Below are 18,284 nucleotides of genomic sequence, written 5' to 3'. Positions count from 1 at the left end.
GTTTTGTGTTGGGGTTTGTGGGTGGTTGTTTTCTGTCTTTGTGTTCTGCACCAGATAGGACTGTTTCGGTTTTCACATTTATTGTTTTGTAGCTTGTAGTGTTCACGTTATTATTCTTTATTAATCATGTTGAACACTAGCCACGCTGCGTTTTGGTCCTCTCCTTCATCCCAGGAAGAAAGCCGTAACACCTACAGTCAGACATATTTTAACACCCATAGTGTTAACCATAAGCACTGACACTAGCCAAGTATTAGTTAGGCAGCTTTCTTAACTATCAGACCTCATTCTACAATCTATGTGAAATGAGACCCAAAACCTATTGTGTTCAACATGAGAACTGTATTGGTCACAGGTGTGTGTGCGTTTTATCATTAGGTTTAACACACCAAATCAAATCCCTTGCCTCAGAAACCTTCCTCCAAACAACCGCTCGGTCCGATCCCAGCTGAGTTCGCATTACAAACACTCTATAACATTCTCCTAAAATGTCAGAATTATACAATGGAACAAAAACACAGTATGGCATTGATTTTGCCCAAAGGACAAAAACATTAACAGCTAGATCATAAAAGTATTAAGTTGGCAACAAGGTTAAAGATCGACTCCAGCCTATGCGTCTCCATGGCAATGTCGACTGTAAATTAGACACAAGCTGTCATGGTGTGATGGTCAATCACCTGGTTTTTATATTGACCAGGCATCTACAGAGGAGAAGGGAGGAATCTGGGCAAGGCACTGCTGGCATCACATCAGATGAGTGCAACATGGTACACACACCATGGGGATGTGTGCGTGTACGCGGCATGTGTGCGTGTGTGTAGAATACACTGAGAACAGGGAGTACTGAGGACAATGATCTCTCTCTCTCTCTCTCTCGCGCAAAACACCAGTCTCAACGTTAACAGTGAAGAGGCGACTCCGGGATGCTGGCCTTCTAGGCAGAGTTCCTCTGTCCAGTGTCTGTGTTCCTTTGCCCATCTTAATCTTTTTTTATTATTTGCCAGTCTGAGATATTGTAACGGCTTTCCTCCTCCTCTTCATCCGAAGAGGAGGAGCAGGGATTGAACCAAAATGCAGCTTCTTGATATGACATGATTTATTAAATTCAAGACGAAAAAACACGAAAACACTTTAACAAACTACAAAACAACAAACGACGTAGACGCACCTGAACATAAGAACTTACATGACACGAAGAACGCATGAAACAGGAACAGACTACATAAACCGAACAAACAAACCGAAAACAGTCCCGTGTGGCGCAACGTACATAGACACAGACACAGGAGACAACCACCCACAAACAAACCGTGTGAAAACACCTACCTTAATATGACTCTCAATCAGAGGAAATGAAAACCACCTGCCTCTAATTGAGAGCCATATCAGGTCACCCTTATACAAACATAGAAACACATAACATAGACTACCCACCCAAACTTACGCCCTGACCGTCAAACACATACAAAATAACAGAAAACCGGTCAGGAACGTGACAGATATGGCTTTTTCTTTGCAACTCTGCCTAGAAGGCCAGCATCCCGGACTCGCTTCTTCACTGTTGATGTTGAGACTGGTGTTTTGCAGGTACTATTTAATGAAGCTGACAGTTGAGGACTTGTGAGGCGTCTGTTTCTCAAACTAGACACTCTAATGTACTTGTCCTCTTGCTCAGTTGTGCACCGGGGCCTCCCACTCCTCTTTCTATTCTGGTTAGAGCCAGTTTGTGCTGTTCTGTGAAGGGAGTAGTACACAGTGTTGTACGAGATCTTCAGTTCCTTGGCAATTTCTGACATGGAATAGCCTTCATTTCTCAGAATAAGAATATACTGACGAGTTTCAGAAGAAGGTCTTTGTTTCTGGCCATTTTGAGCCTGTAATCAAACGCACAAATGTTGATGCTCCACATACTCAACTAGTCTAAAGGCCAGTTTTATTGCTTCTTTAATCCGCACCACAGTTTTCAGATGTGCTAACATAATTGCAAAAGGGTTTTCTAATGATCAATTAGCCTTTTAAAATTATGAACTTGGATTAGCTGTTTTCAGCTACAATAGTAATTTACAACATTAACAATGTCTACACTGTATTTCTGATCAATTTGATGTTATTTTAATGGACAACATTTTTTTTCTTTCAAAAACAAGGACATTTCTAAGTGACCCCGAACTTTTGAACAGCAGTGTATGTGATTTGTTGTGGACAGTGACACACCAGTAGAGATATTCTAAACCCACTGAAATGAGACCAATAGAATACACAAACATGCGTGCATCAAATCAAATCAAATTCTATTTGTCACATGCGCCGAATACAACAGGTACCTTACCTAGTTACAAGCCCTTAACACTGCAGTTAAAGAAATATAGTTAAGAAAATATTGACTATATAAACTAAAGTAAAACATAAAATAACAATAACCAGGCTATATACAGGGGGTACCGGTACCCAGTCCATGTACGGGGGTACAGGTTAGTCGAGGTAATTTGTACATGTAGGTAGGGGTAAAGTGACTATGCATAGATAATAAACAGCGAGTAGCAGCAGTGTAAATAGGGCAGGGGGTCAATGTAAATAGTCCGGGTAGCCATTTGATTAATTGTTCAGCAAGTCTTATGGATTGGGGGTAGATGCTGTTAAGGAGTTTTTTGGACCTAGACTTGGCGCTGCGGTACTGCTTGCCATGTGGTAGCAGAGAGAACAGTCTATGCCTTGTGTGACTGGAGTCGTTGACAAATTTTTGGGCCTTCCTCTGACACCGCCAAGGAGATGGATGGCAGGAAGCTTGGCCCCAGTGATGTACTGGGCCGTACGCACTACCCTCTGTAGCGCCGGATGGTCGGATGCCGAGCAGTTGCAATCCATCCACACCCCACGGACGATGATGCAACCGGTCAATATGCTCTCAATGGTGCAGCTGCAGAAACTTTTGAGGATCTGGGGACGCATGTCAAATCTTGAGAGGGAAAATGTGTTTTCGTGCCCTCTTCACGACTGTTTTGGTGTGCTTGGACCATGATAGTTTGTTAGTGATGTGGACACCAAGGACCCGCTCCGCGACAGCCACGTCGATGTGAAAGGGGGCATGTTCAGCCCTCCTTTTCCTGTAGTCCATGATCATCTCCTTTGTCTTGCTCACATTGAGGGAGAGGTTGTTGTCCTGGCACCACACGGCCAGGTCTCTGACCTCCTCCCTATAGGCTGTCTCATGGTTGTCGGTGATCTGGCCTACCACTGTTGTGTTGTCAGCAAACTTAATGAGGGTGTTGGAGTCGTGTTTGGCCACGCAGTCGTGGGTGAACAGGGAGTACAGGAGGGGACTAAGCACACGTCCCTGAGGGGCTCCCGTGTTGAGGATAAGCGTGGCAGATGTGTTGTTACCTAACCTTACCACCTGGGGGCGGCCTGTCAGGAAGTCCAGGATCCAGTTGCAGAGGAAGGTATTTATTTCCAGGATCCTTAGCTTAGTGATGAGCTTTGAGGGCACTATGGTGTTGAACGCTGAGCTTTAGTCAATGAACAGCATTCTCACATAGGTGTGAGAAAGCGCAGTGTGGAGTGCGATTGAGATTGCTTTATCTGTGGATCTGTTGGGGCAGTATGCGAATTGGAGTGGGTCTAGGGTTTCCGGGATGATGGTGTTGATGTGAGCCATGACCAGCCTTTCAAAGCACTTCATGGGTACCGAAGTGAGTGCTACGGGGCGGTAGTCATTTAAGCAGGTTACCTTCGCTTTCTTGGGCACAAGGACTATGGTGGTAGGCTTGAAACATGTAGGTATTACAGACTCGGTCAGGGTGAGGTTGAAAATGTCAGTGAAGACACTTGCCAGGTGTTCCACGCATGCTCTGAGTGCAGGTCCTGGTAATCCGTCTGGCCCTGCGGCCTTGTGAATGTTGACCTGTTTAAAGGTCTTGCTCACATCGGCTACGGAGAACGTTATCACACAGTCGTCCAGAACAGCTGGTGCTCTCATGCATGCTTCAGTGTTGCTTGCCTCGAAACGAGCATAAAATACATTTAGCTCGTCTGGTAAGCTCATGTCACTGGGAAGCTCGTGGCTGGGTTTCCCTTTGTAGTCCGTAATAGTTTCAAGCCCTGCCACATCCGAGGAGCATCAGAGCTGCTGTAGTACAGCTTGTGGAGTGCAGTTTGTTGAGTGCAGTCTTAGTGCCAGCATCAGATTGTGGAGGTAAATAGACAGCTACGAAAAATATAGATGAAAACTCTCTTGGTAAATAGTGTGGTCTACAGTTTATCATGAGGTACTCTACCTCAGGCAAGCAATACCTCGAGACCTCCTTAATATTAGACATCGCGCACCAGCTGTTATTGACAAATAGACACACACCCCCCGTCTTACCAGACGTAGCTGTTCTGTCCTGCCGATGCACGGACAACCCAGCCGGGGAAGATGTGCATTCTTTGCGTTGGACTCATACAAAAAAAATCTTTGTCCAGTTTGAGGTGCGTAATCACTGTTCTGATATCTAGAAGCTATTTTCAGTCATAAGAGAAGGTAGCAGCAACTTAATGTACAAAATAAGTTACAAACAATGCAAAAAATAAATAAAAATAGCAGTTGGTCATCATCATAATGTACACACACACACACACACACACACACACACACACACACACACACACACACACACACACACACACACACACACACACACACACACACACACACACACACACACACACACACACACACACACAGGGTGGAAGTTTAGGGGTGATACACAGCATGATAAATCACTAGTTTATAAGTCAGTGTGATGCTAGAGGAGCAGGCCGTCAACGTTGCCACAACGCTACTCTCACAACATTGGGACAACGTGATGAGACGGGGATGAGAACACACACGCTGAGGTTCTGGAGCGCTGTGTAAGAGCTCATCTCAGTCTCCCTGTAGGATGGTAACCAGATCACCACAGGACTGGAGACTGGAGTCTCACAGGACAGAGGGAGGGAGGGAGTAGGAATACAAAGAGGCGGAAAAAGAGGGAGGGGGGGAGCTAGAGAAAATATCTATTCTTTCAGCCCTTTGCCCTAAGGGCTGAGGTAGAAAGTGAGATAGAGGCAGAGAGAGAAATAAAGAAGGATGGAGGGAGGGGGGGAAATAAATATGATGGCCTCTCACCTCCAGTCTGGTACGGTCCACATCTCTGGGTAGCTTCACCCTCACCCTGTGGGTCACAGACAGCACCTCATAGGGGTACACCTGGAAGGAACACATGCACACATGAAAAAACACACGCTGTCAACTATTTAACACTACAGCCAGCCTGGGTAGAGAGATAATGTCATCTACAATAGATTTAGCCAAAGACATCAAACTGTATTTGCCAAACACATGACGCTAACATGATGTGAAACACTGACACTTACCTTGTACTCTGGAGGAGAAGGAAAAGGAGCGAGAGGGAGAAAGAGGGAGAAACAGAGAGAGAAATGTCAGATTAATGACTGTGTAATTATTTCAGTATGAAAACTACCATAAAAGAGCAAATCAATTACAGCACAAATAAAATCATAGATGCGTGCAAATGAAAGTGATTATTTTAATAACTTATGAGATATTGTGTTCCAGCTCAGTACGTCAAAGGCTTTAAAAAAGCCTGGGACCCACTTTCTCCCACTGACACAAAACACACACACCCCCCCCCCCCCACACACACAGACTCTGTGAAAGTATGCTTTTACAGGCTTGGCACTGTGTGTGCTCTCTGGCTGAGGAACAGCAGGAGCATGCTGGGGCAGACAGCTCTGCAGCGGTGAACGTCACACTGATGTAACTCATTAGGCAAAAGGATGTGGCTTCAGCATCCTTGAGCGAAAACTCGTCCACCTGAACTGCTTCCCATTAAAAGTGCATTTAATTAATTTAAATTTTTATTTAACTTTAAATGAACTAGGCAAGTCAGTTAAGAACAAATTCTTATTTACAATTATGGCCTACCAAAAGGTCAAACGCCTCCTTTTATCTGGGATTAAATCAATTATATATATAGGACAAAACACACATCACGACAAGAGAGACAACACTACACTACATAGAGACCTAAGACAACAACATAGCAAGGCAGCAACACATGACAACAACATGGCAGCAACACAACATGACAACAACATGGTAGCAGCACAAAACATGGTACAAACATTATCGGACAAAGACAACAGCACAAAGGGCAAGAAGGTAGAGACAACGCATCACGCAAAGCAGCCACAACTGTCAGTAAGAGTGTCCATGATTGAGTCTTTGAATGAAGAGATTGAGATAAAACTGTCCAGTTTGAGTGTTTGTTGCAGCTCGTTCCAGTCGCAAGCTGCAGCGAACTGAAAAGACAAGCGGCCCAGGGATGTGTGTGCTTCGGGGACCTTTAACAGAATGTGACTGGCAGAACGGGTGTTGTATGTGGAGTATTGTAGATCCAGGGTCAACCTTTTTCAACATGGCATCAATGAGCTAACAGATCTAGTATTGTAGATCTAGGTCCTACCTCTCATTCCTCCCCAGCTGTGGGAGTCCTGCTGGTCTGGGTCAACCTCAACATGGTCGGCAACCTCCTGGGGAGGACGCACACGCACACACACACACACACACACACACACACACACACACACACACACACACACACACACACACACACACACACACACACACACACACACACACACACACACACACACACACACACACACACAGTCGGTTTAGACTAAAAACAGACAAGGTCAAAACACCTAACTCCATCTGGTCATATTTGACAGTTTCCAGACACCATGCGTTTACTGTACCGTACAGTAACAAAGAGCAGATTCGTTTTTCTCTACGTTCCTTTTCTCTTCGGGTCGAGGAGAAATGATACAAAATATGTCTGTCTGAAGGTCGCTATAATCACAGGGAGGTTTACTCACACACATTCTCTACTGCAGACTGACTGTAGACTTCTCCCACGGACTCTAATCTTGTTTCAGAAATATTACAATGTATTGATGGAGTTTAGGGGAACTGGCTTAGCTGCTGTAGCTACAGTGCATTCGTTCTGGTTTGGTTCAGGTCCCAGTCTCAATGTAACTGAATCTCTGGTGTTTCTCAGGACAGAAGGGAAGACGTTCAGAATAGCAACTTCTCCTTTCTCAGCTCAGTGAATCAACGGACGTGATACATATGGAGATGATTTGATTTCAGGTGTTTTCAACATCATTTTTTAGAACATGCTCACAAGCCGCCCATCACTTCCATGTATCTTGTGGTGGCTGAAATTAGCTGAAGTCTGTACCTGTTTAAAATACACTGAACCCTGGACTACAGTTTCTCTTGGCCCCTAGACTCCTTTCAGGGTGAGGAGCCATCTAACATCAAGTTGTAAAATAGTGGACTACTCCTTTAGCCCCCCCCCCCCCCCCCCCCCATCATTGCCATATATTGTCTCTGCCTCAGCTGCCACAGGCATCGGTTGGTGAGGAGTAACAGCCAATCCGGTTGCAGAATTAACGTATTCAGTGTAACACGCTACTGGGGTCTGATACGGTCCACATTTCTCATTTCCTGCTAAACATTCAACTATTTCACCCCTCTGTCTACCCCAAACCCATACTTCAACAAACACATCCGCAGCAATAACACACCATTAAGGTTAGACTAAACCCCGTCAGAGGTAGCACAACCATCATAACCCTTTCTGCTATTGTCCATCTGTACAGTCAGTGGTAACGAGTGATAGGCCTACATGGAATCTGATAAGAAAGCTGTAAAACATGATTTCCCGGTCCAAAAGTTTTAAAAAAACACCCAACCTTCCTGTGTTGATAAGTCAAGGGCTGTGTGTCAATAAACTGAAATAGCTTCCTTTTCTAATCACATCTTACAACTGAAACAATACTATTGTTTTTATTTTCTTTAACTAGGCAAGTCAGTTAATAACAAATTCTTATTTACAATGACAGCCTACCGAGGAACATTGCCTTGTTCAGGGGAAGAACAACAGATAAATACCTTGTCAGCTCAGGGATTCGATCTAGCAACCTTTCAGTTACTGGCCCAAGGCTCTAACCACTAGGCTACCTGCCACCCCGTACAGGTTAACATCTAATGTATAGGTTTACATCTATTGCTTTCAACTGTCATAAGGCTGCTAGCTCAGTGATCCTGGAGAAAAGGACACAGGACGTAAGGATAGAAAATCAGCTCAACTACTGACACACAGACCAATACAGTCTTTTTTTGAGAGGAACTTCACTTTCCCTCGGCCACAACTCACTCACTCACCCTTGATGACAGAAAAGGCGATAAACATTACCACCTGGTGGTTAAATCAAACACTGCACCCAGTTGGCCCGTCCTTCTCACAGCAATCAGCACGGCACCTTATTTAATGAGCGGCGAGCCGAGAGAGGCCTACAGACCAATCACCATCTCTCTTTAAAGGAGTTCTAATCGTTAGCACGCTCGGCTAAACCCGTCGGTATGGCGACAGGCACACCTCATTTCCATTTTTGAGTGAGTTTTCCATTACCTCACTGAACTCTTTTGGAATCAAATCAAATTTGATTGGTCGCATACACATATTTAGCAGATGTTTTGCCGGTGTAGCGAAATGCTTGTGTTCCTATCTCCAACAGTGCAGTAATATCTAACAATATCTAACAATACACACAAATCTAAAAGTAAAAGAACGGAATTTAGAAACACAAAAAAACATTGTGCTAATAATGTAAGAAATATCACAAAAAAACTGCAAAGTTTCTTAGGAGCTAGAAGCAGAGCTGCCATGTCTGTCGGCACCATCTTCAAGTGTCAAAAGGACACATCGAATCAAACGAGTAAAGGGTACTATTCCTCATGAAGGAGAGAGAGAGAGAGTGTACGTGACTTGCGATGATGGAACTCGACACGCTACACGAGGCGATGGCAGTGAGATGTGAACCTGCTGAACTAGTGTCACAGTACTCTCAGTAGTAGGTCACATAGAAATGGACAATGTTACTTTCCTCACAATCATATAAGCCTGTGTTCACTTTACAGTCTTTGAGTATGACAACGTACCTTGTATATGCCATTCCTTCCATATCCTGGCAGGGAAGCACACTTATTGTATGGGAAGTCTGTAAGGAAAGAAACAAATATTTGTCATCTACAACAACTCATTTGCTACTCTTTTAACCTAAAGTTTATGGATTGGTTGAGCCCCTGCCTGTCAAGTAAGGTTTGACCACTGATTGGCTACTCACTGGTCCGGGAGGTGTCAGTGGGCAGGCTGCAGGTAGACTTCCTGGGGTCCAGCAGGTACTCTGGGAGGGGCTCGCCATCTATCTCACTCTTCAAGATCATCCAACTGGTCCTTGTCTACATAGAGAGATAGACAGTGAGATGGGTGAATGGATGGATGTAGTGATAGATACTGTATATAGATGGATGGATGTAGTGATAGATACTGTATATAGATGGATGTAGTGATAGATACTGTATATAGATGGATGTAGTGATAGATTCTGTATGTAGATGGATGGATGTAGTGATAGATACTGTATATAGATGGATGGATGAAGTGATAGATACTGTATATATATGGATGGATGTAGTGATAGATACTGTATATATATTGATGGATGAAGTGATAGATACTGTATATATATGGATGGATGAAGTGATAGATACTGTATATAGATGGATGGATGAAGTGATAGATACTGTATATAGATGGATGGATGTAGTGATAGATACTGTATATAGATGGATGGATGTAGTGATAGATACTGTATATAGATGGATGTAGTGATAGATACTGTATATAGATGGATGTAGTGATAGATACTGTATATAGATGGATGTAGTGATAGATACTGTATATAGATGGATGTAGTGATAGATACTGTATATAGATGGATGTAGTGATAGATACTGTATATATATTGATGGATGAAGTGATATATACTGTATATAGATGGATGTAGTGATAGATACTGTATATAGATGGATGTAGTGATAGATACTGTATATAGATGGATGTAGTGATAGATACTGTATATAGATGGATGGATGTAGTGATAGATACTGTATATAGATGGATGGATGTAGTGATAGATAATGTATATAGATGGATGTAGTGATAGATACTATATATAGATGGATGTAGTGATAGATACTGTATATAGATGGATGTAGTGATAGATACTATATATAGATGGATGTAGTGATAGATACTGTATATAGATGGATGGATGTAGTGATAGATACTGTATATAGATGGATGTAGTGATAGATAATGTATATAGATGGATGTAGTGATAGATACTGTATATAGATGGATGTAGTGATAGATACTGTATATAGATGGATGTAGTGATAGATACTGTATATAGATGGATGTAGTGATAGATACTGTATATAGATGGATGTAGTGATAGATACTGTATATAGATGGATGGATGTAGTGATAGATACTGTATATAGATGGATGTAGTGATAGATACTGTATATAGATGGATGTAGTGATAGATACTGTATATAGATGGATGTAGTGATAGATACTGTATATAGATGGATGGATGTAGTGATAGATACTGTATATAGATGGATGTAGTGATAGATACTGTATATAGATGGATGGATGTAGTGATATATACTGTATATAGATGGATGGATGTAGTGATATATACTGTATATAGATGGATGTAGTGATAGATACTGTATATGGATGGATGTAGTGATAGATACTGTATATAGATGGATGTAGTGATAGATACTGTATATAGATGGATGTAGTGATAGATACTGTATATAGATGGATGTAGTGATAGATACTGTATATAGATGGATGGATGTAGTGATAGATACTGTATATAGATGGATGTAGTGATAGATAATGTATATAGATGGATGTAGTGATAGATACTGTATATAGATGGATGTAGTGATAGATACTGTATATAGATGGATGTAGTGATAGATACTGTATATAGATGGATGTAGTGATAGATACTGTATATAGATGGATGTAGTGATAGATACTGTATATAGATGGATGGATGTAGTGATAGATACTGTATATAGATGGATGTAGTGATAGATACTGTATATAGATGGATGGATGTAGTGAAAGATACTGTATGTAGATGGATGTAGTGATAGATACTGTATATAGATGGATGTAGTGATAGATACTGTATATAGATGGATGGATGTAGTGATAGATACTGTATATAGATGGATGTAGTGATAGATACTGTATATAGATGGATGTAGTGATAGATACTGTATATATATGGATGTAGTGATAGATACTGTATATAGATGGATGTAGTGATAGATACTGAATATAGATGGATGTAGTGATAGATACTGTATATATATGGATGTAGTGATAGATACTGTATATAGATGGATGGATGTAGTGATAGATACTGTATATAGATGGATGGATGTAGTGATAGATACTGTATATAGATGGATGGATGTAGTGATAGATACTGTATATAGATGGATGTAGTGATAGATACTGTATATAGATGGATGTAGTGATAGATACTGTATATAGATGGATGTAGTGATAGATACTGTATATAGATGGATGTAGTGATAGATACTGTATATAGATGGATGTAGTGATAGATACTGTATATATATGGATGGATGTAGTGATAGATACTGTATATAGATGGATGTAGTGATAGATACTGTATATAGATGGATGTAGTGATAGATACTGTATATATATGGATGGATGTAGTGATAGATACTGTATATAGATGGATGTAGTGATAGATACTGTATATAGATGGATGTAGTGATAGATACTGTATATAGATGGATGTAGTGATAGATACTGTATATAGATGGATGGATGTAGTGATAGATACTGTATATAGATGGATGTAGTGATAGATACTGTATATAGATGGATGTAGTGATAGATACTGTATATAGATGGATGTAGTGATAGATACTGTATATATATAGATGGATGTAGTGATAGATACTGTATATATATATGGATGGATGTAGTGATAGATACTGTATATAGATGGATGTAGTGATAGATACTGTATATAGATGGATGTAGTGATAGATACTGTATATATATAGATGGATGTAGTGATAGATACTGTATATAGATGGATGTAGTGATAGATACTGTATATAGATGGATGGATGTAGTGATAGATACTGTATATAGATGGATGGATGTAGTGATAGATACTGTATATATATAGATGGATGTAGTGATATATACTGTATATATATGGATGGATGTAGTGATAGATACTGTATATAGATGGATGGATGTAGTGATAGATACTGTATATAGATGGATGGATGTAGTGATAGATACTGTATATATATGGATGGATGAAGTGATAGATACTGTATATAGATGGATGTAGTGATAGATACTGTATATAGATGGATGGATGTAGTGATAGATACTGTATATATATGGATGGATGAAGTGATAGATACTGTATATAGATGGATGGATGTAGTGATAGATACTGTATATATATGGATGGATGTAGTGATAGATACTGTATATATATGGATGGATGTAGTGATAGATACTGTATATATATAGATGGATGTAGTGATAGATACTGTATATAGATGGATGTAGTGATAGATACTGTATATAGATGGATGGATGTAGTGATAGATACTGTATATATATGGATGGATGAAGTGATAGATACTGTATATAGATGGATGGATGTAGTGATAGATACTGTATATATATGGATGGATGAAGTGATAGATACTGTATATAGATGGATGGATGTAGTGATAGATACTGTATATATATGGATGGATGTAGTGATAGATACTGTATATATATGGATGGATGTAGTGATAGATACTGTATATAGATGGATGGATGTAGTGATAGATACTGTATATAGATGGATGTAGTGATAGATACTATATATATATGGATGGATGTAGTGATAGATACTTTATATAGATGGATGTAGTGATAGATACTGTATATAGATGGATGTAGTGATAGATACTGTATATAGATGATGTAGTGATAGATACTGTATATAGATGGATGTAGTGATAGATACTGTATATAGATGGATGTAGTGATAGATACTGTATATAGATGGATGGATGTAGTGATAGATACTGTATATAGATGGATGTAGTGATAGATACTGTATATAGATGGATGTAGTGATAGATACTGTATATAGATGGATGTAGTGATAGATACTGTATATAGATGGATGGATGTAGTGATAGATACTGTATATAGATGGATGTAGTGATAGATACTGTATATAGATGGATGTAGTGATAGATACTGTATATAGATGATGTAGTGATAGATACTGTATATAGATGATGTAGTGATAGATACTGTATATAGATGGATGTAGTGATAGATACTGTATATAGATGATGTAGTGATAGATACTGTATATAGATGGATGTAGTGATAGATACTGTATATAGATGGATGGATGTAGTGATGGATACTGTATATAGATGGATGTAGTGATATATACTGTATATATATGGATGGATGAAGTGATAGATACTGTATATATATGGATGGATGTAGTGATAGATACTGTATATATATAGATGGATGTAGTGATAGATACTGTATATATATGGATGGATGTAGTGATAGATACTGTATATAGATGGATGTAGTGATAGATACTGTATATAGATGGATGTAGTGATAGATACTGTATATAGATGGATGTAGTGATAGATACTGTATATAGATGGATGAAGTGATAGATACTGTATATATATGGATGGATGTAGTGATAGATACTGTATATATATAGATGGATGTAGTGATAGATACTGTATATAGATGGATGTAGTGATAGATACTGTATATATATGGATGGATGTAGTGATAGATACTGTATATAGATGGATGGATGTAGTGATAGATACTGTATATAGATGGATGGATGTAGTGATAGATACTGTATATAGATGGATGTAGTGATAGATACTATATATATATGGATGGATGTAGTGATAGATACTGTATATAGATGGATGTAGTGATAGATACTGTATATAGATGGATGTAGTGATAGATACTGTATATAGATGGATGTAGTGATAGATACTGTATATAGATGGATGTAGTGATAGATACTGTATATAGATGGATGTAGTGATAGATACTGTATATAGATGGATGGATGTAGTGATAGATACTGTATATAGATGGATGGATGTAGTGATAGATACTGTATATAGATGGATGTAGTGATAGATACTGTATATAGATGGATGTAGTGATAGATACTGTATATAGATGGATGTAGTGATAGATACTGTATATAGATGGATGGATGTAGTGATAGATACTGTATATAGATGGATGGATGTAGTGATAGATACTGTATATAGATGGATGGATGTAGTGATAGATACTGTATATAGATGGATGTAGTGATAGATACTGTATATAGATGGATGGATGTAGTGATAGATACTGTATATAGATGGATGTAGTGATAGATACTGTATATAGATGGATGGATGTAGTGATAGATACTGTATATAGATGGATGTAGTGATAGATACTGTATATAGATGGATGTAGTGATAGATACTGTATATAGATGGATGGATGTAGTGATAGATACTGTATATAGATGGATGTAGTGATAGATACTGTATATAGATGGATGTAGTGATAGATACTGTATATAGATGGATGTAGTGATAGATACTGTATATAGATGATGTAGTGATAGATACTGTATATAGATGGATGTAGTGATAGATACTGTATATAGATGATGTAGTGATAGATACTGTATATAGATGGATGTAGTGATAGATACTGTATATAGATGGATGGATGTAGTGATGGATACTGTATATAGATGGATGTAGTGATATATACTGTATATAGATGGATGTAGTGATAGATACTGTATATAGATGGATGTAGTGATAGATACTGTATATAGATGGATGTAGTGATAGATACTGTATATATATTGATGGATGAAGTGATAGATACTGTATATAGATGGATGTAGTGATAGATAATGTATATAGATGGATGTAGTGATAGATACTGTATATAGATGGATGTAGTGATAGATACTGTATATAGATGGATGTAGTGATAGATACTGTATATAGATGGATGGATGTAGTGATATATACTGTATATAGATGGATGGATGTAGTGATAGATACTGTATATAGATGGATGTAGTGATAGATACTGTATATAGATGGATGTAGTGATAGATACTGTATATAGATGGATGTAGTGATAGATACTGTATATAGATGGATGGATGTAGTGATGGATACTGTATATAGATGGATGTAGTGATAGATACTGTATATAGATGGATGTAGTGATAGATACTGTATATAGATGGATGTAGTGATAGATACTGTATATAGATGGATGTAGTGATAGATACTGTATATAGATGGATGTAGTGATAGATACTGTATATAGATGGATGTAGTGATAGATACTGTATATATATTGATGGATGAAGTGATAGATACTGTATATAGATGGATGGATGTAGTGATGGATACTGTATATAGATGGATGTAGTGATATATACTGTATATAGATGGATGTAGTGATAGATACTGTATATAGATGGATGTAGTGATAGATACTGTATATAGATGGATGTAGTGATATATACTGTATATAGATGGATGTAGTGATAGATACTGTATATACATTTACATTTACATTTAAGTCATTTAGCAGACGCTCTTATCCAGAGCGACTTACAGATGGATGTAGTGATAGATACTGTATATAGATGGATGTAGTGATAGATACTGTATATATATTGATGGATGAAGTGATAGATACTGTATATAGATGGATGTAGTGATAGATAATGTATATAGATGGATGTAGTGATAGATACTGTATATAGATGGATGTAGTGATAGATACTGTATATAGATGGATGTAGTGATAGATACTGTATATAGATGGATGGATGTAGTGATATATACTGTATATAGATGGATGGATGTAGTGATAGATACTGTATATAGATGGATGTAGTGATAGATACTGTATATAGATGGATGGATGTAGTGATAGATACTGTATATAGATGGATGTAGTGATAGATACTGTATATAGATGGATGTAGTGATAGATACTGTATATAGATGGATGTAGTGATAGATACTGTATATAGATGGATGGATGTAGTGATAGATACTGTATATAGATGGATGTAGTGATAGATACTGTATATAGATGGATGTAGTGATAGATACTGTATATAGATGGATGTAGTGATAGATACTGTATATAGATGGATGTAGTGATAGATACTGTATATAGATGGATGGATGTAGTGATGGATACTGTATATAGATGGATGTAGTGATAGATACTGTATATAGATGGATGTAGTGATAGATACTGTATATAGATGGATGTAGTGATAGATACTGTATATAGATGGATGTAGTGATAGATACTGTATATAGATGGATGTAGTGATAGATACTGTATATAGATGGATGTAGTGATAGATACTGTATATATATTGATGGATGAAGTGATAGATACTGTATATAGATGGATGGATGTAGTGATGGATACTGTATATAGATGGATGTAGTGATATATACTGTATATAGATGGATGTAGTGATAGATACTGTATATAGATGGATGTAGTGATAGATACTGTATATAGATGGATGTAGTGATAGATACTGTATATATATTGATGGATGAAGTGATAGATACTGTATATAGATGGATGTAGTGATAGATAATGTATATAGATGGATGTAGTGATAGATACTGTATATAGATGGATGTAGTGATAGATACTGTATATAGATGGATGTAGTGATAGATACTGTATATAGATGGATGGATGTAGTGATAGATACTGTATATAGATGGATGTAGTGATAGATACTGTATATAGATGGATGGATGTAGTGATAGATACTGTATATAGATGGATGTAGTGATAGATACTGTATATAGATGGATGTAGTGATAGATACTGTATATAGATGGATGGATGTAGTGATGGATACTGTATATAGATGGATGTAGTGATAGATACTGTATATAGATGGATGTAGTGATAGATACTGTATATAGATGGATGTAGTGATAGATACTGTATATAGATGGATGTAGTGATAGATACTGTATATAGATGGATGTAGTGATAGATACTGTATATAGATGGATGTAGTGATAGATACTGTATATATATTGATGGATGAAGTGATAGATACTGTATATAGATGGATGTAGTGATAGATACTGTATATAGATGGATGGATGTAGTGATGGATACTGTATATAGATGGATGTAGTGATATATACTGTATATATATGGATGGATGTAGTGATAGATACTGTATATATATGGATGTAGTGATAGATACTGTATATAGATGGATGTAGTGATAGATACTGTATATAGATGGATGTAGTGATAGATACTGTATATAGATGGATGTAGTGATAGATACTGTATATAGATGGATGGATGTAGTGATAGATACTGTATATAGATGGATGGATGTAGTGATATATACTGTATATAGATGGATGAATAAATGGATGTGTAGGTTAGTAGACGAGCAGATGGATGTACAGACAGACGGACAGACAGACAGACGCCTCACCTTGATGTCGTCTCCTTCTTGCCAGGAAGTTCTAGAGGCTGTAAAACAGTCATACATTATGTTACAAACCACACTCCTGTTGCGGTACATTACTGTAGAACCCGTCACATCACAGTTACTGTACCGGGCCGTACCACACATCTGTCTACCAGCTACATTACAGTACGCACAGAAAGACTGCATCCTACAATAAATCAACTCCACACTATGACATCATCATCACGAGACAGCCTGTCCAGAATCTCCAAATGGGTCATGACATAGTTACAGTACTGTTGTATAGCTAACTATTACTAGTATGTTTAGTATGAATTTAACTAGCACTAAACAGTTTGCTGAAATGGACAGTTTATGAGACAGAAAGTGTGCCTATTTACTGAGAATAGATGGTGAATATATATATTTTTATAAAGCAGGAAAACAACACGTAAATGCATGCTCTTGTTCATGAGCTCATGCCTGCTAGAATATATACAAACTAAACTGAAAACTGTTACTCATAAATTGAGAATAATGTCACATTCTACATATGGCTGTAATTTAGTTGTCATATTTCATATGTATTGTAGATGTTGAAGAGCTGTAGAATAATCATCCACTGTGTAACCAGAATATTATACAGCACACGC

At 38.3% G+C, this 18,284-nt stretch overlaps 1 protein-coding gene across 8 annotated transcripts in view; it reads right to left on the bottom strand.

The window, feature by feature from the left end:
* Positions 1-18,284, bottom strand: part of ablim2 (actin binding LIM protein family, member 2) — a 133,704-nt gene that overhangs the window by 12,133 nt on the left and 103,287 nt on the right. For 7 of the 8 annotated variants that reach the window (XM_055938952.1, XM_055938951.1, XM_055938955.1 and 4 more), the window contains 4 exons: positions 17,656-17,693; positions 9,241-9,355; positions 9,056-9,114; positions 6,484-6,576 (listed from right to left, as the gene is read on the bottom strand). In XM_055938952.1, the coding sequence (XP_055794927.1) occupies positions 6,499-6,576; positions 9,056-9,114; positions 9,241-9,355; positions 17,656-17,693 (290 nt within the window). In that variant the 3' untranslated portion in view covers positions 6,484-6,498. Of the gene's footprint in view, positions 1-5,149; positions 5,231-5,397; positions 5,406-6,483; positions 6,577-9,055; positions 9,115-9,240; positions 9,356-17,655; positions 17,694-18,284 lie in introns of those variants that run through there. The other variant, XM_055938958.1, reaches the window with a different exon arrangement.

Source organism: Salvelinus fontinalis, chromosome 11 (assembly GCF_029448725.1).
Source record: "Salvelinus fontinalis isolate EN_2023a chromosome 11, ASM2944872v1, whole genome shotgun sequence".
Taxonomy (NCBI): domain Eukaryota; kingdom Metazoa; phylum Chordata; class Actinopteri; order Salmoniformes; family Salmonidae; genus Salvelinus; species Salvelinus fontinalis.
The sequence above is the reverse complement of the archived record's forward strand: the minus strand, read 5'-3'. Positions and strand labels throughout refer to the sequence as shown.